Source organism: Mytilus californianus, unplaced genomic scaffold, assembly GCF_021869535.1.
Source record: "Mytilus californianus isolate M0D057914Y unplaced genomic scaffold, xbMytCali1.0.p SCAF_9, whole genome shotgun sequence".
Taxonomy (NCBI): Eukaryota; Metazoa; Mollusca; class Bivalvia; order Mytilida; family Mytilidae; genus Mytilus; species Mytilus californianus.
The window spans coordinates 38,881,328-38,903,374 of record NW_026262745.1 but is presented as its reverse complement, the minus strand read 5'-3'; the positions used below and the strand labels follow the sequence as shown (position 1 = coordinate 38,903,374).

The window sequence follows — 22,047 nt, the reverse complement described above, 5'->3', positions numbered from 1 at the left end:
TATTTTTGGTAGTAAACAACCTATGTTTGAATGTTTAATACCACAGAAACAACTTACTGCGCATTCATAACTATTTAGGACATTTTTTTTATATGAATACAAATTGTAAGGGTGGAAAAAGCTTAAAATAGCACAATTTCAGGTTTAAGGCTCTAGTTTTTAAAAATGTGATTTTTTTGCCAAAAAAAGGTTGAAATATGGCTACTTGCATTACAAATGATCAGTTAAGACAAAAATATCAATAGTTTTCTGAATTTTTGGTTTCACCGCTTTTCGCGTTAAAGGTGTCAGACCACCAATTCAAATTCCCTATTTATTCAACCAAAATTTGCTAGGACTTTGCAACCACCAAAACCCATTTAAATACATCATAAAAGTATTAAAATAGAAAATGACATCATAATCATGGCTAAAATTTAAAAAATCTTCATCAGCAACATTTAATAGTAATATCTAAAAATAAAATCCTTCATCAGCAACATTTTATAGTAATATCTAAAAATAAAATTCCTTCATCAGCATTTAAAAGTAATGTATAAACAAAAATAGGACAGCTAATCACCTCAAGAGAATACAACATTTATTTATCACAAAACCATTGTAAGGGAGGTAACTCTAATGCAAAAAAAAACCAAAAAACAAAGAATAACAAATTCTGAGTATAAAAATGTATTACCACTGACCCCCTTCATATACACTATAATAATATTATATGAAAATAGAAAATGACATCATAATCATGGCTAAAATTTAAAAAATCTTCATCCGCAAAATTTAATGGTAATATCTAAAAATAAAATTCCTTCATCAGCAACATTTTATAATTTTCGCAGCTTCCTTTATATTTTACCTTAATTCAACTTCATAGAAACCAGGTATATCCTAAATTGTACATGCATCACCTTTATACATGCCAATTGTCAACCCATGTTTAAAGTCTTCTAAGAAGAAATTGCCAATCACAAGATAAGTACTACTAAAATAACCCCTGGTTTTCTGGAAATTTTTAATTAGTGTTCTATGGAGCGCACTGCTCCTCAATTTTTAATGCAAACTCATAGACAAGTAAATTCCGACTCGAAATGGTCTAAATATTTTTCTCTTTCACCAAAAGTTTCATTTCTGCGAATTTCTTGGTTATCTTAAGTAAACAATGACATCAAAAGCACTTTTTTTGTGTCAGAGTAGGGCAACTTTTAAATACGTTCTAAATTGGAGGGAGTGAATTGGTGGTCTGACACCTATATATTAACACATCAATGTTATTTTTAGTATTGTTGCATACTGTATCATTGATTAAAAATTAATTTAAAGTATTACTAGATGCCTAACATGATTGATATCACCAGTAGATAGAAACAAACTACTAACCATTCTTTGACACCTGAATTCAAGCTCGTTTTTGTGTTGTTTTGACTGCAAATTCTTTTTTCGTTTTTTCTTTTTTGTATCACATGTTTTGGAGTTTTCGTTGAAATTGTATCATATGTGCTTGGCTATGCTGTGGCCTTACTTTTTTTCGTTTGCAGGTGCCTATAATCATTGATTGCTTTGTTTTTCGTAATGATAAGCATTCTTTTGGAATTAAATTTTAATATTAGTCAAATTTAAAAACTTCGTCACAATATGTATAAATAATAATGTCTGATTCGAATTTCTAATTTATTTGTCTGAAGACAAAACGTTTGTTTGTAAAATTTCTTGACAATCTTTATTAAAACTGCATATTCTTAGATTTCCTTTAAAGTATTAAGTTTATTGCATTGTGAATAGTTTACTTTTATACAAGTTATTTAAAAACAATGTTAAATAAAGGCTTGCACAACTCCTTTATAGAGTAAGGGTCCATTTTCGTGTAAAAAGAGTGCTGGCCATACAATGTATCCAACTTTATCGCCACTTTTGACAAACTCTTTGTATTCATTCTTGTCAAATTTTTCCCCCGGTAGAAGTTTTTGGTCTAGAAACATCTTTGGCTCTTGAATAGCCAGAAACCAACATAGATGGACACATTTGTCAAAGAATGCTGTTTTTACTAGGTGTTGCATTAATATATCACTTTTGTTGCAGTAATCCCAGTCCTTCATAACATTTCCACATAGTTTCTGAAACCGAAAAGAACATTACATTTTTTTCATGAATACAAAACATAATATATTTTAAAAAGCAAAATGTTTAGGAAAACTGATTTGCTATATGTTTATCCCGTAAAATATATAGTCAAAATCGCTGAACTACATTATCATATGTGAATTTTTCTCACATTTTTTATGACCATTACATTTTGCACGCATTTAGGCTTAATTTATTTCTTGTAAGATACATTTTTAGTTCCCGACTATGTGTTGATTTTCATCAAATCAAAGTAATTTTCTGCAATGTAGTAATGAGTGTAGCTTTTAGGTGATTGTGTCAAGTCATGCCATATATGTAAACCATGTAGTACTCGTTGTTGTTTGCATTTTTGTTTTCCTTAGAAAGATAAGTGTTAGAATTATTCTTTTACGCATTGTTATCAGAAATGTGAATATGTTATATCAGGAATAAAAGGAGATATTGGTAAATATAAACGACACAACATTTCATCGACGAAAATAACCGAAAGACTTAACAAAAGCACCAAACTTATTCTACACAATTTACAGGTATGTATATAATATGTCAAGCTTTAAATCATCCTGAGAGTATAATTGTTATACATTTATAAAACGAAAACAATTTTAGATTTGGCACCAATAGCAAATTTTTCAAATTACAAAAACGTTGAGATATCCCACTAGACAACCACTGGCAAGGTCCATTTAATCAGTCAACTTTTCGTGAAATGTGATAAAAAGTATGTGTTACTTTTACTTTTTATGTGTAATAGAACTAAAACATCGAGCAATTATATATTCATTATCATTTGCACCGTTAATATTATTACTACCACTGCTGCTGGTAGAATGTTTATCCCCAATTGTATCACTTCCCTCGTATCCAACCCTTTGGTAGTAGCATGAATAAAAAATGAAAACACGGATGTCGTTTTAATGAACTTTACTGGTATAAAATTTGAAAACCAGTTTGAATTGATGAAGTTATCTTCCTCATGCATAGCTCTGATTCCTGATCCAAGCTTCACTTTACTTTTGTTCTTTTTTTGTTTTATGAGCTCTTCAAAGTTTGTTTCCTAATTCGGGTTTTCAATTGTTTTGGCTTTCAATAAAACACATACCTTATAGTCAGCTATAAATGGCCCCGACATGACAACATTTGAAACACTTCAAACGTGAAAACAAACGACCTAATTTAAGACAAAATAATCTAACGTGAAATCTAAATATAACAGATAGCAACATATGACAACCACTTAACAACAGGCTCCTGACACATAAAACAATTGTCGGGATTTAACTGATTAAACAGGTTTTTGAGTGCTCAAGCATATTCCTAACCTGAAAGAGTGGTGCAACAGTACACCGTAAGTACCTGTTTTGATATCAATTGCTGTGAAAATTCCTCTCCGTTCTGTTTTCTGAAAGAGATAACTTCTTTGCATCCAGGTACATTCACTATATCCCTTTCCTACAGATAAAAAAACAATTTTAGAATAACTTATTTCAAAATTCAAATATAGAAACATACTGAATGAGTGACGAATGCGCGTAGTGCATGAGTTAATTATCGGTTTTCCTCGGTACCGAGTTGAAGATTTATTGATATTTTAATTCTCGGATTAGTTTTTCTTTTCACACATTGAATGTGAACTCAAAAATGGTAATCGGGTATAAACAAGAATATTTCCATAGTACACGGATGTCCCACTCGCACTATCATTTTCTATGTTCAGTGGACCGTGAAATTGGGATCAAAACTCTAATTTGGCATTAAAATTAAAAAGATCATATCATAGGATACATGTGTATTAAGTTTCAAGTTGATTGGCCTTTAACTTCATCAAAAACTACCTTGAATTAAAACTTGAACCTGAAGCGGGACACCCCACTCGCACTATCATTTTTTATGTTCAGTGGACCGTGAAATTGGGGTCAAAAACTCTAATTTGACATTAAAATTAGAAAGATCATATCATAAGGAACATGTGTACTAAGTTTCAAGTTGATTGGACTTCAACTTCATCAAAAACTACCTTAACCAAAAACTTTATCCTGAAGCGGGACAGATGGACGAATGAACGAACGAACGGACGCACAGACCGGAAAACATAATGCCCCTAGTAGGGGCATAAACATTGAAAGGAACTACATGTATATCTTTTTTTATGAGGGTTTTTTTCTGATTTTTTTCTCAGTTGTATTGATGCAATATCACCAAACAACGTTAGAGGAGTGAAATTATCAGATTTATTTCACATTTAAAATAATCGTTTTTTTTAAATATTTTTCTTGGAAATCACGGTAATTCATTGCAACAAATTTGATGATATTGGTTATTTTATAACTGAGTTAAATGTCGTTTGTAGAATCATTGTTTTTTATCTCAATATCAAAACAGTGTTGTTTACCGATAATCTAATCTCATCATATAACATAAGGAGATGGAATAAGTACTTTCAGAAAATACAAATCAAGGTGCAAAAACACAAAACTCTGAAAAAATACAAGTATTTCTTTAGATTAAAAAATGTAAAAGTGATAACAGGAACCCATTTTGGTATCTTCGGTTTAAGTTTTAATACATACCGATTCTGTATTAAGAAACAGGTTTTCTGCAATAGTCTTCCGAATGGTCCTTATTTGATTTTCTGATGTCATCCTGCATTCTTTGTAGCAGCACTTAAAAAAACAAGAATATTACAGCAGTTCATATAATTAACTATTCCCTTAGATTAATAATTATCAGTTATAGAAATTTGGTGGACAATAACACAATCCTTATAGACGACGGTTTTCTCGTTGTCGAAGGCCTTATGGTTGCCTATAGTTGCGTACATACATTTCATTTGAACTTTGGTGGATAGTTGTTCCCTAATGATCTCCCTTGGATTGAGGACGTGTTGAAAATTTGAGCTCGTCAAAAATTTTGAAATTTTGAGTGAAATATTCAGGAGATAATACAGTTATAGTTATTTTATCAAGGAGAAATGATTTGGAGTCAGTTGGTTGAAACAAACCCAGAATTAATTGAAACTTTTGTAGACCCATTAAGTCAAGAAAACGCACTTGATTCGTGCAGAAAGTAATGGCGGCAACCCCATTGACACCAGTCGATATTAATATAAACTCTAGAAAAACAGTTATAGCTACACAAGCAACCCTAGAACACCACCCTACCACGAGAAAACGCTCTCTGTCACAGTCAGATGATGATGATGTTGCGAAGACTTCGAAATGTAAGAAAAGTAGAAATGATAGTGACATTGTCCACCACCACCCTTTTTCTAACGACAACGAACAATTGGTGAATATGATATGCAAATTGGCAACCAGTTTAGACACCATGTCAGATAGACTTGAAAGACGAATTAGTGATATAGAGGGGAATATAGAGCGTAAATTGACAGCAAAATTTAATACTGTAATTACGGACCGGGTACAGAAAGAGGTCAAACAGGTTCGTGATGAGATAAGTGATCTAAAAGATAAATATGAACAAATTGATAAAACCTTTAATGAGATAGTGTCAAAAAAACAAAGCACTACCGCCGAAAAATCTGTGGAACGTAAATTTGACATAGTGGTAAAAAATCTTCCAATGAACCCTAGGGAAAATTCACACGACACCGCCTTGAAGTTAAATTTAGAAACAATGGTCAAGGACGTTTTGAAACTACAAAATGTAAACATCAAAAGTGTGTCGCGCAAAGCGAGTTATATTGAAAGTAAACCAGAAGTAGTCATAGTGTCACTGGGGGATTTTGAAAGTAAACAAAAGATAATGAAAGCAAAAAAACTCTTGAAAGATAAAATGAAATATAAGGATGTATATATTGAAAACTTTTTAACAATCGAGAAGAGAATACTCGATGCTAACAATAGAAGACTGCTAAAAGCTGTCGGAAAAGACATGGAATTCACCTCAGTGGCTTGGCAAATAAGAAAAAGACAACAAGCACATCAACAAAATAAAAACAAAGACCATAACACATAGGTGAACAACACAAGAGAGACTCGTAGACCCCAGTGTAACACTACACATACTGACATGAACAATGGTTTTAGGAAAAATGATTTTAATGGTGGATCTTTTAATGGAAATTATGGTGACCGATATCATGGCAGTCGAGGCCGAGCTCATGGTAGGCATTATTAATATAAATCCGGGTTATGGAACATTAATGGTTGGTCTAAATATGCAAATAGCGATAAAAATATTTTAATAAATGACTGCATTACAAAACTAGATCTTCATATGATTGGAATAACTGAATCTCATCTTTTGAAAAATAATATTATTAAAATTAACAATTACAAATGGTATGGAAATAATCGTAGTCATATCCATACCCGAGCGAAAACTGGATCAGGAGGCGTCGGTCTTTTAGTTAAAGAAGAATTACTATGTTCACTTAACATAAATGTTGAAGATAAATCCACAGATGGAATAATATGGGTAAAGTTCAGCGATAAAACAAATAATAGAAATATATTCTATGTGTGCGTTACATATTTACCACCTGAATTTTCAGCTAGATCTACTAATGTACATGATTTTTTCGACACCCTTATGTCACAAATATATTCTATCCCCAATGGATATCCATTCTATATATGTGGTGATTTCAATAGTCGGATAGGAGAAATGGAAGATTTTATTCCAGGAGTTGATAATTTACCTATCCGAGAAGTGATTGATTTTAAATCCAACAGCTATGTAGAATTGTTTTGTGACTTTTTGTCAAATATAAATTGTTGTGTATTAAATGGTAGAAATAGTATGAGAAATGATTTAACCTACATATCAACAAGGGGTTCATCAGTTGTCGATTATTGTGTCGTACCATATAAAAATTTAAATTGTTTCAAGAAATTTGAAGTAATTAGAGCTAGTGAATTAGCTAATGAAAGTGTTTCTATAGGGTCAGTTGAACCCAGATTTATTCCTGATCATTCGATATTATACTGGGAAATGGAAACTTATATGTGTGGTAATATTGAAAAGGAAAATATCAATGTAAAAAATTAAAATGTTCAGAAACGTGTTATATATGATGTAAAAAATATTCCGAATAGTTGGTTTGAAGATGAAAATGTGATTAATAGTATAAATTCATGTATTAGAGATATAGAAAAAAGTAATGGTGATCAAGATGATGTAGATAATATATATTGTGAATTTGTTAATATAATGCATAATGAGATGAATTCCAAACTAAATACAAAAACAAAACTTTTGAATAGTTGTAACAATAAAAGAAGACGTTTCAAGAAACCGTGGTGGTCCAATGACTTGACTTCAAAGTGGAATGAGACATGTTCGGCCGAGAACCAGTATCTGCGTTGTACGAACAATAGCAATAAATCTGCATTAAGAACTCTGTCTTTGAACAAGAGAAAGGACTTTGATAAACTTGTTCAACAATCTAAAGGCTGTTATTGGCACCAATGTTAAGAAGACTTGTTATATATGAACAATAATGACTCCAAACAATTTTGGCGGAAAATTGGTAACATTGGTATAGGAAATGAAAGGCAATCGGCTATCCCGAATGAAGTTGTGCTGTCAGACGGCTCTGTAACAAACAATTTGAACTCAGTATTGCATAAATGGAAGGATTGTTTTTATAATTTGTTATATCAGAGTAACAACTCAGATCCTAAACTTGTAAAAGAAGATTTAAATTTAGAAAATATTATTGTTTCTGATTTATTAGATAATGAAATAACTTTTGATGAAGTTCATAATATTGTCATGAGTTCAAAGAATAATAAAAGTCCAGGTGTAGATTTAATTCAATCTGAATTGTGTAAAAATTTCTTAGTTATTTGTACTTTAACAAAATTATTTAATTTATGTTTTAAATCTAGTAAAATTCCACATACTTGGAATAAAGGTATAATTAATCCAATACCAAAATGTTCAACTTCTGATCCTAGAGATCCATTGTCATACAGAGGTATTACTTTAGCACCATGTGCATACAAACTTTATTGTAGTGTTTTAAATAATAGATTACCAGAATGGTTAGATGAAAGGGAGATAATTAATGATGAACAAAATGGTTTTATCAAAGTACTATTGACCATGTCTCCACTTTAACGTCAATAATTGAAACTAGAAAAAAATGTAAATTGTCAACTTTTGTCTCTTTTGTAGATTTTAAGAAGGCATATAATACAATTGACAGGTCACTATCGTTTAACAAATTAACAGATTTAGGTATAAGTACAAAGTTTATGTGTGCTTTGCAAGCCATTTATTCAAATATAGAATGCTGTGTTCGTGTGAACGGTAATACTACTGATTGGTTCAGTGTAAATACTGGTTTGAAACAAGGATGTGTTTTATCCACAGTCATGTTTAATATTTTCATTAATAACTTAATTGATGATATAAAAGCATTAAATATTGATATAGACATTGACGGTGAAAAGGTTGCTATTTTATTATATGCAGATGATCTTGTTTTATTGTCTGAAAATACAGAAGATATGCAGAAATTGATTAATGTATTAGGTGTATGGTGTAATGATAATTGTTTAAAAGTTAATTTATATAAATCAAAAATCATGCATTTTAGAAACCCCTCTGTGATAAGATCAGATTTTGTTTTTAATATAAATGGTGAAGTCATTGATTATGTTTCTAGCTATCAATATTTAGGATTAGTATTAAATGAATTTTTAGATTATAAAGTTATGGCAAAGGCAGTTGCAAAGTCAGCAAGTCGGGCATTATGCCTTCTTATAGTAAAATGTAAAACACATGGTGGCTTTCAACACAATATTTTTACCAAATTGTTTGACACTTTAGTTTGGTCAGTCATCAATTACGGCTCAGCTATTTGGGGTACAAGTGAGTTCTCCTGCATCTCAGCAGTTCAGAACCGAGCCATGAGATTTTATATTGGAGTTGGAAAGTATATCCCCAATGATGCTGTTTCAGGTGACATGGGTTGGAAGCCTCCATATGTTAAACAGTGGTCTAACATTTTAAGACACGGGGCAAGATGTACAAAAATGGATAAAAACAGGATAAATTATAAAGTATTCATATGGTCAATTAGAAAAAGCAGTTATAAAATTAAAAATTGGAGTTATAAAGTTATAGATATGTTGAAACTTTACAATATGGACAGATTTTGTAATGTAGATGATTATATACTGGATAAAAATATAATTTATCAGTTAGAAGTTAATATTTTTGATAATTATAAAACTGAATGGAGTACAAGGCTTGATTCTTATGGTCAAGGAAATAAGTTGAGAACTTATAAATTGTTTAAATTTTCATACTCTACTGAACAATATTTGTTGCAAAATATACCTATTCGATATCGCAGTGCATATGCGAAATTTAGATGTGGAGTAGCACCTTTAAAAATTGAAACTGGTCGTTACGAAAGATTAGATTTAGATAAAAGATTATGTTTTAATTGTGATAATATAGAAGATGAAAAACATGTACTGTTAACATGTCCATTATATGAAGATTTAAGGCAGTCTTTATTTATTGATATAATTCAACATAATAATATATTTTTAACTTTGTCAGATGATGAAAAATTTATATTTTTATTCAAAAATGAAAATGTTTGTAGTTCTGTTGCCAAAACCTGCCATAATATTTTATTGCGACGAAATAGTATCTTATACTGTTAAAAAATCATTGTTATTTTTTATGTACATGTAACAGGTTTTATCCTTGAATGTGCATGGTGATATTGCACTTTTATGTTTTGTGTAAATAACAAAATTATGTTTTAATTCTGTTGTTTTATAATTGTATATAACAGTCTCTCATAGTTCTTTTAAGAATGGCACATGCATTCTAAATTTTTATATTGTGTACTTGATATTATAATGTGTTTATACTTGTATGTATGTGGTGAGACTTTAATAAACTATTGAATCTGAATCTGTCTCATTGGCAATTATGCCATATCACCTTGTTTTTATACCGTATTGATAAGACATATTTAAGTTGTTGCAGATTTGGGCTCTTTGTCTTGTCTTGCAGTTGTCATATATTACTTACGTCTAATATGAATATCTGTCTGATATACAATAAACAGGCCTTAATAAAACGCAATCAATGAGTCTGAAAGTAACTGACTTTGATGAAATTTAAATGCATAAAATAACATCACCATGGAAAAAACAGACGCATCACCTCATATAAAAACAAACTTTCAAATAAATAGTATTTACTCTGCAGTCCATTAAGATCAGTTCATATCATTAGAATCGTTTCAGTTAAAATTTCAACAGAAAATTATAGAATGGTCACAATGCAGTTGAACATTTTGTGCCTAGATAGATATCAATCATGTTTTGCTGTGTGAAACATTTTATTCCATATGGATATCACTGATCAGGATACACGTTTATTTACGTCCTAACTAATGACTTGGAATTACTTACCAACAAAAGTCTGTACAAATGGTGTATAATTATTTCTTCTAGCTCAGAGTGCTCTAAAGTTCCAAAATGGGATTTAATTACATCAGTAAATTCCATGCAATCTGTCCATTCGTTGTCATACAGCTCACCGTACTTCTCACCTATCTTCATTGGACGGTTGGGGTCACCGAGGTCAGTTATTGATGGATTTCCTTTCGTTAATTTGTCTCCAGCTATACTACTTAATCTACATATTTATAGGAAAACAATGATGTGGAAATTCCAATTTGAATATTGTATGTCTTAAGCTTTAAAATAATTTTAACTTACTTATAAGAAGATTGTGGCTTCGGTATTGGTGATCTATTTAGTATACTTAGTTATATTACAGACATACATTAAACAGATTATGAAATTAACAAACCTTATGATATTAGAATATTTTTTAATGTCCGTGGGGCTAAGAAAAAGAAAACAAACACTCAGATATTTTTGTTTGTATAAAAATGATTCCAATAATTTTTTTTTTATTGTGCTAATTTTTTTACTATATATTGTTGTCGCTTGGTGCTGTATATCATATTTTTGTTTGTTTGTTTGTTTTGTTTATTGTTTTGTACATAAATCAGACCGACAGTTTTCGTGTTTGAATTGTTTTACATTTGTCATTTTGGCTTACTATGTGGTATTTGTTTTGCTAATTGTTGAAGTACACTGATCTACAATTGATAACCTCTACGTCATTTGGTCTCTGATGGAGAGTTGTGTCATTTGCAATCATACCACATCTTCTAATTTTATATACACTAACTTAATATCTACATTATTTTTGTTACCGTGTTTGTAATTCTTCTTTTTCTTGTTTAATGGATTTGATTACATCGTCTTTTTCTATACCCAAACCTCGTAATTGATCGATTTGATTTTCTAAATGGGAGATCCTCTGAACACTTTTCATCCTGCAATTTAAATACACTAACTAACGGTAAACAATTACAACAGCATGTGTTCATTTATAACAAAGCGAAAATAAAACATGAAATAATAAACCCAGCTATTTAGTATTAGTATCATTTTAGACAACTTAATGTTGTTACTTTAAATTTTGCACAACATTTTTTTCTTAATTGTGAGTGTGTTTGTTATTGACAACATTAACGTGATTTTTATTGTTTGAAAAATGAATGAAAATTAGTGTTTTCTTGAAAACATTCACTTGGATGTATTACAGATTAGCAAGAACAAAATGTTTCATTATTTACCTGTTTCGTAGGTCATCTCTTTCCATGCATACTTTCTTGTATTCCTCGTTGTTTTGCGCCATGATTTTTTGAAGGTCGAATATGTGCTGCTGCAATTTTGAAGTTTTGGAACCGCTTGGCCCACTTTCAAGAGCTCGTTTATCATCATCTTTTGCTTTGGCCAACACTTCATATCTCTGACTAGAAAAATTCTAATTTTTACTAATATATGTTTGTTTAGTTTACATTGTATCTTCCATTAACAACTATTGTCTATTTATAAATGACGTATAAAAATTGCGAGTTATTACCACATTATGTTTTGTTATTGTTAATCTTGAAATACGACATCACTTAAATATATTTCTTTGTATTATATCAAGAACACTTTGTCAAAAGGACCAGAGGAATAATTTGACAATTTGTTATTGTCCTTTGTTATCCGCTATTGTAACTTTTTCTTTTTGTGTTCTTAATATATCTTCCCGGACCATTGGGCTATCGATGGAATGTACTAGATTAAGCTCGAGGGAACTTTTAATTATATATGTCCTGTGTAATACAAAAATGTTATTGTGTGTCGTGACGTTTGTTAAAAATACTTTAAGACCTATCATTTTAGCTTGCTCGATTTTGAAATTTATTTTTCTTAATATCTTTATAAATAAGATATATGATTGGTAAAACTTTTAAGACGAAGATAGCTTTTTATATAATTCAAATACTATTTACAGATATAAGAAGATGTGGTATGAGTGCCAATGAGACAACTCTCCATCCAAGTCAAAATTTATAAAAGTAAACCATTATAGGTCAAAGTATGGTCTTCAACACGGAGCCTTGGCTCACACCGAACAGCAAGCTATAAAGGGCCCCAAAAAATTACTAGTGTAAAACCATTCAAACGGGAAAACTAACGGTCTAATCTATATAAAAAACGAGAAACACTTATGAACCACATCAACAAACGACAACTACTGAACATCGGATTCCTAACTTAGGACAGGTGCAAACAATTGCAGCGGGTTTAAACGTTTAAATGGTAACAAACCTTCACCCTTATCTGAAACAATAGTGTAATCATACATTAATTTCCAAAATTTGAAGGCAGATTTAGGCCATAATTCCCCAAGAAAATCATTGTTGTGCCATTTTACCAATGTTTGGTAGAAATTTTTCTTTGATGCTTTCATTGAATTCTTTGGCAAATTTCCTATTTTTATTAACGTTGCAGCTATTTAGTTTCACGCGGATGTATTCATCAACAATTATTTTAACACAAAAGATAAATTATGGTTCCGTTGTGTGCTTTTTAGCCATAACGGTCTTATAAGCTTCAAGACAAAGTCATCGGACATAACATTTTAGTAAATTCTTTTAAAAAGATGCAGGCTCAGTTTAGTTCTACTTGGAACAGTTGTTTTAATGGAGAAGATTTATACTAGTAATAAGTATATGATGGATTACTGAAAGGAAAGGCCAGTAACACTGTATAAATAATCATAATAATTGATGTTACATAATAAGCATCTTCGCTGGCAAAGGATTACGATCTAGTCCTCTCCTCTCCTCCGTTGACAGATTGAGATATAATTTCGGATCAAGGTGAAAGTGATTTCCATTTGGTAGCAGTTGTAACTGGCTGCATCCAATAAAAACGCGCTTTTAGGATGACCACGTGTAAATGTATAAAATGTAAATAAACAATTGCCACGTGATGTTTGTGCAACACGTCTTTACCCCAAAACATAAGGCTATATTAAGTGGCAATTTTGAAAATCTGAATCAACTAATTGAAGCTCCTGGGTATGTTTCTTTTGCAATGTGGGAATGTCAATGTATATTTTCCGTTTATGCTTCACGAAAATAATAAACACTATACAAAACAATTTTTACACCTCAATACAGAAGAGATTCATGTGCTGCCATTGGTAAAGAATGTTTTAGTCAGAATGAGTGTGACTTTTATATACCGTTAAATGGCACATCATTGACATCACAAATGTTGGTTTAATCTGCCCAGGGTTGAAAGGAGGGGACTGGGTTGCATTACTTGGCTAGCGAAGATGTATAATAAGAAATAGGAATTGATATTTTTGGCGAACAAGAAGACAATACATTACATTCTTCAAACCTAGATTTGAACATATGACAAAGACAGATTTATACAACTAGTGTTAAGTGCTTTTCTATGTGGTTGTATTTTGCCTGTTTATAAAAAACTTTTATTACGAAACAGATGATATAAATTATAGCATGACTTCGCTAGATAATTATGAAACTTATTGAATACTTATGCATGCCCACTTCAAACATGTGTGTAGAAGTTATCTTTTTGGAAGATCACAATGAAAAACGAGTATTTACTGCAATGCATCTGTGATTTCTATTATTGTATTGAAGAGTTGTATATTTATGTCCTTTTTCCAAATTTCTGCTTGTGATTGATTTTTTGACATTAGCTTGACGAAACGACGGTACAACCGAACATGAAAAATAATTCCTAATGTCAATATTTTTCTTCACACACAAACCTTGTATCTGGATTAAGAAAGCAATTTCGCAGTATTTTCGCAATATACCGCAATCATAGAAAATATGTAATATCAAAGTGAATTTGGTTATGGTGGCATTATCTTTGGTAGATTCTGATAAATCATCAGGGCTCGACAAAGACCTTGAATTTTTCTTCTTTTTGGGGGGGAGGGGGGAGGGGGTAGCATATTTTTATCTTTTTAACTAGATGTACGTTAGACTAAACATGATAATTGTGTACTGATAATCTAGGGTCGAAAATATTCACTCACATAATTTTGTCTTTATCTTTTAATGCCTTTACATGCTCTTTTTTTTCCTTTTCCCTTTCTTGTGTCTCTTGAGTTGTCCATTTTACGACTGAATCAATCTTATGTCTTAAATTCTGATTAGTCTTTATTCTGTAAAAGTTCAGTTTGCAATGAAATGCATATTGTTCGTTTGTAAGAACATTTCTTATTATAGTGCACAACATTGTTACATTTCACAGCTCTTTGTAATAAGATGCTCAAATGAAATGAGGGTATATGAAGTATGTTTTGCTTATCATTTTTTTATTGTTTATTGCAAAGAGAAACAAGTGCATCAGCTGGTGTGCTTAAAATTTTTTGGAGCCGTTTATATATATAAGAATCTTAGACATTTATCAATTTATTTGGTTTGTTTGAAAATTCGTTATCAACCATATCATCGTGGTTTTACTCACATTATTTTTTATGTTAAATATCATCTTAAACTTCCAAGAAAAAGAATGGAACTATTCCCTTATCGAAATAGAAAAAAATAATAAACAAAATAAACAAACATGAACGATTTGGTCTTATTAAATCTCTTATGTAACAGTTTGACTTAATTATCAACTTAATTATCAACTTACAATTCATTTTTAAGTTTTATAGCAAAGTTCCACAAAATTTCAACTTTTTCCGTAATGGAATCAATATCCCGGTCATTCCTACGTGGTAATTCTACTGGATCAATAGGTGACACTTGATTATTTATCTGTTCAATTGACATGGGTAATCTTTGTAGAAGATCCAGCACGTGAAAAATCGCCTGTTGATTTTCCCTTTAAAACAAAATAAAATTTTTAATTAAATTATAAATTTAGGCAACAGCAGCCGGTTGTACGAACGTTGCATTAGCCTAATGGGTCATTAAGTTTTCATTAAGCCTTTATGATGCATTAGGCTAATGAAGACTTAATGACTCATTAGCCTAATGACACGTTCGTACAACCGGCTGCTGTAGTTTACCTATGTTTAAATCTCATACATCGATAAAGAATATACAAATCAAGGAAAAAAACAAAAACTGAGGGAATCGCATCAACCCCTAAAGGAGCGGTACCGGGTGTGTGGATAGGGTAAGCGTCTGCTGCTATCCAAACATCACCTTTCGACATTAAAGTTATCATTTAAAAATGCCATACCAACTGTCGTGATGAGCCATTTACACACAGAGACCATTAACAGTTAAGAACTTCGATTGATCTGTCATCATTAAGGAAAACGTCTGTTTAATTACCAATGTCCTTTTTAGATTAACAGGTTTCGCTGTTAATTTCCTGTGTTTAAATTTTCAAATGGCATAAAACTGAATAACAACTTTCTCTGGTAAATTTTGATATACGATGATATTTGACATTCTGTCTAGGACCTTCTGAATGTCTCAAATATTTGGCATTCCTTCTATTCTGTCATGAGTAACACGTGGATTGATTCGATGCGTCTAACGAGAGACTCAGACATGTGGTCACAATATTTGGATAATAGATTAGTCGACTGATCTGCAAATTTGTTGACACTAGGCCATTCCCTATTGCGACATTGTAACTGAGTCTGTATTATTATAGGTGGTGATGCATGCTAGGCAGAAGAAGCTAAGCCTGGCTACGCACTATTTCTCTTCCCGTTTGGCGTTCATGCGATTTTCACATTGGTTTTTATCCTCTTTATATAAGAATAAAGAGATTTTGTATTATTGCCAATGAGACAACTATCCAGTAAGTGGATGCAAGTAATTATGAGCAACCGTACGGCCTTCAACAATGAGAAAATTGTAAAAGTATTGAAAAAATTCTATGATTCTATATCTTTGCCGCTCAATTTTTATGTTTTTGACGTTCTGCCTAGCTTTATGCCTAATGAATATTGCTTAAATTTAAGGTTTCAACAAAATAATCTACATCATTAATACATGTACTACGTATTTAGCATTTCATTAATATAATCGTAGGAATATTTGATGCACTCATATTGTGTCTAATTTCAAAATAATTTTTAGATATGATGTTACATTTAACATTTAGCATTAAGTGATTTTTTTTTAGTAAATAAAAAAAAAAACAGTTTCATTAGTGAAGACCCGAAAATAAGTTTTGACCTGTGGTAAATCAGAGTAACACTCTATAAATTCGGTGCCTCAAACTTGCTTTTTTGGATTTATTTTCATCGAGATTGATGCCCGAAAAATACAATAGTGTAGAATTTATAAATACTTAAGCTATATAACAAAAAGGAACTAAAACGAAATTCTTAATTTATTATACCGTATATCGGGTTTTTTTCGCGTCGGCTTTTTTTTTCGCGATTTGATGACAATATGGGCAAGTTAAATTTTCGCTGTGTATAATTTTCTTAAGAGTCTTAAGTTTTCTATGTTGTGTCATCTGTACTATTATTTGTCTGTTTGTCTTTTTATTTTTGGCCATGACGTTGTCAGTTTGTTTTCGATCTATGAGTTTGACTGTCCCTTTGGTATCTTTCGTCCCTCTTTTCGCTGAATGGGAAAATACACGCGAAAAAAATCACCGTATTCTATTGTTAAAGATGTAAACAAAGTAAATTTGATTGACTGACAGATAATCGATTACAAATAAATACGTGTACTACAAACTAAAATAATTATATTCGGATATCTTTCAATAATCGTTTTAATCAAGTTAATTGCGGTATGGTAAAAAATAAAGGTTTTGATAAAGTTTGTGCTGGTATAACAGAGCATTTTGAAAGCATATTTGTGTAAATATCCGTTAAATTGTGATTAATTTGAATTTAATTTTTACACTAAATGTAGTATGTTCGGGTTATGATAACAATCAATAGACGTCGGTAATTAACATTTTTGAACATGTCACTGTCTGCTGTGTTGTTAAAAGGTGTGACAAGTTTGATAAGCCAATTTGATTATTATAAAAACAGATATCTTAATTAATTATACACACTCTTGTGATCTACCGATCAACACAAAAGACTGATTTTATATATAATGTAATTTCATCTTTAGGGTAAAATGAGTTTACATATCAATTTTATGTAAACTCGATAATTAGTAGTTTATTTATGAAACGTTTAAACAGCTGTAAATCTAGGAATAGGCAGGGAAATTTACTCGGGGTCAAATTTTCGCGTTTCTGTAAGTGCCGCGAACAAAGCGAAAAGTAAACACACGCGAAGAAAAACCGATATACGGTATATGTTAAAGTTTCAGTGAGAAATGAGATACGTTTTCGTACTTGCTGTCTTTAGTATTGTTACTATTATACCTTATGAATGAATCAAGTAACTGACGTGTTATGTCTGATCCGATTACACTCGCCTTGTCATCTGCTTCTCTTTCTTTCTGTAGGAGTCCTTGTTTTTCGATAATAGATCTTGGATTTGACCATCTAGATAAAAATAAAATAGCATTTTTTTCATCTTTGACCGATTGTAAATTAGTCCTTGCTTGCTTCATGGAAGGCAATATGTCTTTAGATGCCGTGCATTTATCGTCTTCTGTCTTTTGCAATTTTTCCATGTTACGCAGTAATGTTGCCTTTGTTTTTGTTACACATTCTTGAATATTTCGTTCTTCCACGTCTATCTGCTTTACCAGTAGTTTATATTCAGTTTGCTTTTTGGGACCATTATCGATGGCACTCTGCTCTTGGTCTATTTTTAGTTCCAGTTCTTCTATGGAACTTTGCATATCACCACGGATGTTATGGACAGCCTCGCATATTGGTAATATATTGTGGTTTAAATGGTTGCCAACGACACACTTTTCACAGATAAGATGAAAACAATCGAAACAGTATTTACCCACATATTCATTGTGACCTGTACAAAAATGATATTTGTCTTTCGTCAGCAAAATACAGGAATCTTTGTGAGAATCGATACATTTCTTGCATCCTTTGAACAAACATTTTTCACATTGTTCATATTTACCAACACTTCCACAGAATATGCACTTCATACTATTTGCATTCAACGTAGTTTAATAAAGGAAGTAGACGACAAAATATGTCATTTCTAGTATCATGTGATCATAATGTAAATATAGAATTAGTAATGTCATTGGATATCATTTTATTATTCTGTTATACGTCCGTGTTCTAACGATAAATTCATTCCTTAGTTTCGAAATTTTATACGATAATGCATTTTGTTTTCCAAAAAATTATCAGGAACAAGTAATACAAGATCCACAAAAATGATACGATGACAGACCATAAATTGTATCCTGTATGAGTTTTTATCTTTAAATGACGATTAGTTCACAAATGTAAAAAAAAAGTATTAACAAAAATACAAAACTTAGGGTAAATTCAACATGGGGAAAGTCCATGAAAACAGACACAATCAAACGTTAGACTTTTTCAACCAACAAAACGAATGGAAAACAATTGCCATATTCCTGACGGACCCAGTATCGATAATTTTGGAGTGTGTGCAATTTTCTCTGTTTTTGTTTTTACATTGAGTTACCCTCTATAAATCGATTTATTAGATTTGAACATCGTTAAACTACTGTTGCCTAAATTTCACAAATGTGAGCATGTTTGCCTTTCAGTTTGAAATTATTATATGCATACAGCAAAAATGATGAGTCTATCTGTTCATTTTATTATTTATTTATTCATTCATTTGATTATTAATTTGACAAAACATTTATTTACAACCTTCTCAAACATGTCCAAAGTTTGAGATACCACTTGAAGCGGCCGTTTTAGGTAACATATCCTGCATTTATCATGCACTACTGGTTCGTTTATAATTTCTATATATAAGTTGGTTATTTGATGGATGTTATTTTTTTATTTTACATTTAATCAAGAAAAGGATTATTTAGCGAAACTGGTAAAAAAAGGTCTCCAAGAATTTCCGTTGTTGTTCTTGCTTTTGTTTTTGGTTCTGTAATTTTGTTATATTGTATTTTGTTTGAATAGCAGAAAATCTGAAACACGGCGTTAACTCTCTAATAACTAGTACCTAAGAAATTTGATTATTAACATAGTACAATCTGATTGTATGATTTCAGCATATAAATTACAATTGTGCGAAAACTAATGCATCTTAGTGTCCCCCCCTCCCTCTCCATTTTCGTGATGCTCAGTTATTAGTTTTCTATATAATGTAATGTAGACTTTTCGTTGTTTTTCGTTTTTTGCTATGGCGTTGTCAGTTCTTCCCCCCACTTATCAGTTTTCAATGTCTTTTTGGTATATTCCACCATTTTTGTTTAAATCCCTCCAGCAAAGCCCTTTGGTTTTGATATCCACAAACGTATAATGTGTTTGGTAACTTAACTAATGGTATCATCAAGCATACCGAATGACATTTCAGAAAAAGGTTCTATGCGCAATAAAATGTCTTCATGTTCTTATATTGTGTCTTTATAAGTGTTGTTTTGGCATTGGTATGTTGTAGTGATTTCATTTCTATCTTTCATCTACGATATTCATGGGTTCAATATTTTAATTTATTCGTTGATAGTTCATTATTTTGATAATGGCAAAAGTCTAGACAAGTGACATCTACCAATCTGATATTGTACGATGCCCTGCCAAAGATTTTGACTTCTCGATGAATACCCGTACTTGTTTTACCAAAAAAATCAAAAAGCCCTGCTCTTTCAGAGCATAGGAGACCATAAAGCGTAAAGGTAGAATCAGTGTGTCTTCTGTTGAAAATATTTTTTGATTATTCATCTTACTTTCTTTTGGTCGTTATGTTGTTTGTACTTTTTCCTCCAATGAATGTTTATTTTCCCTTGGTATCTAAATATTTTTATTACGCACACTATCATTAAACTTATCATACCAATTAAACACAAAATGTAAAAACAAAATCAGAAATAACATTATGTGTTAAGCTTTAAATTGGTAACCTTTTTGGTTTTTTTAAATATAAAGGTTGTAATGTTATCGAAGAAGTATTTTTGTGTATTTGGTCATCAGATTGAGTTTAATTTCCACTGTGGGAATGATTTTACTTTTTAATTGAAACATCAGTTGAGACAGCTACATGTATCATATCGTAGAGTCATTCACATTTTTAATCGAGCGTCAATGATGAGTCTTTTGTAGACGAAACGCGCATCAGACGTACAAAATATAACCCTGGTATCTTCAAGAAGTTTATTATCGGACGCACGAAATCAATAAAGTGTTTATTTCATTAACAGATATACCACCTTTAAGCCAATATACATCATATACTGTGTAAATAATGAAGAAGTCTAATTGATTAAGTGGTTTAGACATAGTGTAGACAAGAATACCGTAGATGTCTCAAACACTTGAGCTCGCATCACATTAAGGAACAACAATATACGTTGTAAAATTCAAAAATTGCAGTTGTTGGCATGATACGGGTTATGTTCTCATATATTTTATGATGGTGTGATACTAAACCCCTAACGGGAGGGATTGTGCTTGATTTTCATATGATGAAGACATAATCTTTCAATCAGTTTAACTGAGGTCTTGAGCTGGCATGTCAGTAACTGCTAGTAGTCCTTTGTTAATGTATGTATCATTGTCATTTTGCTTAGTTTCTTTTGTTACCTATTCTGACATCGGACTCGGACTTCTTTTAAACTGAGTTTTACTGTGCGTATTGCAATGTGTTTGTTTATTCTACATTGGCTAGAGGTATAGGGGAAGGGTTGAGATCTCACAAAACATGTTTAACCCCGCCGCTTTTTTGCACCTGTCCCAAGTCAGGAGCCTCTGGCCTTTGTTAGTCTGGTATGTTTTTTAATTTCATTTCATTTATATGTTTTTGAGTTTAATGTGACGTCCATTTTCACTGAACTAGTACACATTTTTGTTTAGGCGCCAGCTGAAGCCCGTCTCCGTGTGCGGGATTTTCTCGCTGTGTTGAAGACCCATTGGTGGCTTTAAGCTGTTTTCTGCTCTTTGGTCGGGTTGTTGTCTCTTTGACACATTCCCCATTTCCATTCTCAATTTTATTAATATTGTTTGGTTGAATTCAAGACGTAGCCATTGTGAAGATGTTGCAGCGAGTAAAAAATGGATAATACATATCGTAGATTTGTTGCAAAAAAAATAGGTATATGTATTAAGCTTAAACATATGAACTATTATGTTTTGTCGTCGTCAGGGTAGGAGAGAAAGACATTCATACTGTCTTATTCTGAATACGATTCATTGAACAATTATATCTACAGTTTGTTCATATTGTATCAAAATTATACACAATATTGCATATGGTTATTATTTCCTAAAACTGTTGACGTCTATAACGTCTTTACACTACATTCGTTGGTGCACTGATTGATGTTAATGACGTCTTTACACTTAAAATCCTGATTGGCACTTTAGTACGGAAGAACATGATTAATTCTTTAGCTGTAATTTGTTTCGTCACTAGCATTTATCATCTGCGAGTATAAGGTTGATACTTTGTGTCTTTCTTCGTTATGTTAAACGTTTTTTGTACTTTGTGCCAATCTGATGAGTAACTCCATTTTTA

The 22,047-nt window shown here is 31.4% G+C and overlaps 1 protein-coding gene across 1 annotated transcript; it reads right to left on the bottom strand.

Moving 5' to 3' along the window:
• Nucleotides 1-730: 730 nt before the first annotated feature.
• On the bottom strand, nucleotides 731-18,569 carry LOC127715473 (desmoplakin-like). Its single transcript, XM_052221532.1, has 9 exons — nucleotides 17,829-18,569; nucleotides 15,159-15,350; nucleotides 14,554-14,682; nucleotides 11,768-11,947; nucleotides 11,342-11,464; nucleotides 10,527-10,752; nucleotides 4,686-4,778; nucleotides 3,472-3,567; nucleotides 731-2,105 (listed from the first exon to the last, which is right to left on the bottom strand). Exons 1-9 carry the CDS (start codon nucleotides 18,521-18,523, stop codon nucleotides 1,806-1,808), a joined length of 2,034 nt encoding a protein of 677 aa, XP_052077492.1. The 5' UTR covers nucleotides 18,524-18,569; the 3' UTR covers nucleotides 731-1,805.
• Nucleotides 18,570-22,047: the final 3,478 nt, after the last annotated feature.